At 44.6% G+C, this 839-nt stretch overlaps 1 protein-coding gene across 1 annotated transcript in view; it reads left to right on the top strand.

The window, feature by feature from the left end:
* Positions 1 to 718: 718 nt before the first annotated feature.
* The window catches only part of prelid3a (PRELI domain containing 3A), a gene marked incomplete at both ends in the record, with an annotated part of 11446 nt that continues 11325 nt past the window's right edge, over positions 719 to 839 (top strand). Inside the window, one exon of the mRNA XM_084193179.1 lies at positions 719 to 750. Coding sequence (XP_084049305.1) covers positions 719 to 750 — 32 coding nt within the window. The remainder of the gene's footprint in view (positions 751 to 839) is intronic.

Genomic DNA, 839 nt, shown 5'->3' with positions numbered 1-839 from the left:
CAAATCTACCGAAACTCTGCGCACTATTATTTGATGAGAATGAAGATTCTTCTTCTCTTACCGTGGCGACAGATATGTCCTTTTATTCTGACATTCAGTGCAAGGTCATGCAATCTAACAGTTCCACCGTTTCGGCTACCCAAAACCCTAATATATTTGTATATCCGTGGTTATGTTCCAATATAAAACTAGTTAACATAACGGCCGAATAGATACATTCGTTATAGAGGCACCATAATGACCGCAACCTTTTCACTGCGCTGAGAAAACGTCTCTCTCGGGCTACTCGTTGGACTGATGACGGAGAGGGTTTGATGTTGCGCATGCGGAGATCTGTGGTCGAATGCAGCAGTAGTGGAGACCGGGAATATGTAACCGGTCTTTTTTTTACGACCTCTCGGTTGTGATCTCGTCTATACATCATAGACTACCTGACGATTTTCCCATCCTTGATCTGTGTGCGCTGTGAACGGGGGTATGGATATTTTTGCGCCGTGTTTTAGCCTACGCATAGGCCTAGTTGATTCGTAACGAAACGCCAAGGCCTGAAGTCCCTTTATTGGTGATCGTTTCTACTTGAGTCTAAGGACCGGATCCCTCATACAATGATGGGCACTGAAGATATTTCCCCGTAGAGAATGGGCCTGTAACGAACGGATATTTTGGACGCAAGGGCCGGACATTCTCCTATAAGGAGAAGGCCAAAGATAACGGAAATATGAAGATCTGGAGTACAGAACATGTTTTCAGGTTAGTAGGACAAGAGTCCCTGAGCTTAGCATTTAGATAGGCTAGCTACCGTTAAATACATCGTTGCTTGCTTGTAGAACCGTTGTCTT

This window comes from Coregonus lavaretus, assembly GCF_964263955.1.
Source record: "Coregonus lavaretus genome assembly, contig: HAP1_SCAFFOLD_4335, whole genome shotgun sequence".
Classification (NCBI taxonomy): domain Eukaryota; kingdom Metazoa; phylum Chordata; class Actinopteri; order Salmoniformes; family Salmonidae; genus Coregonus; species Coregonus lavaretus.
Note: the sequence above shows the minus strand (reverse complement) of the source record. Positions and strands in the feature narration are given on the sequence as shown.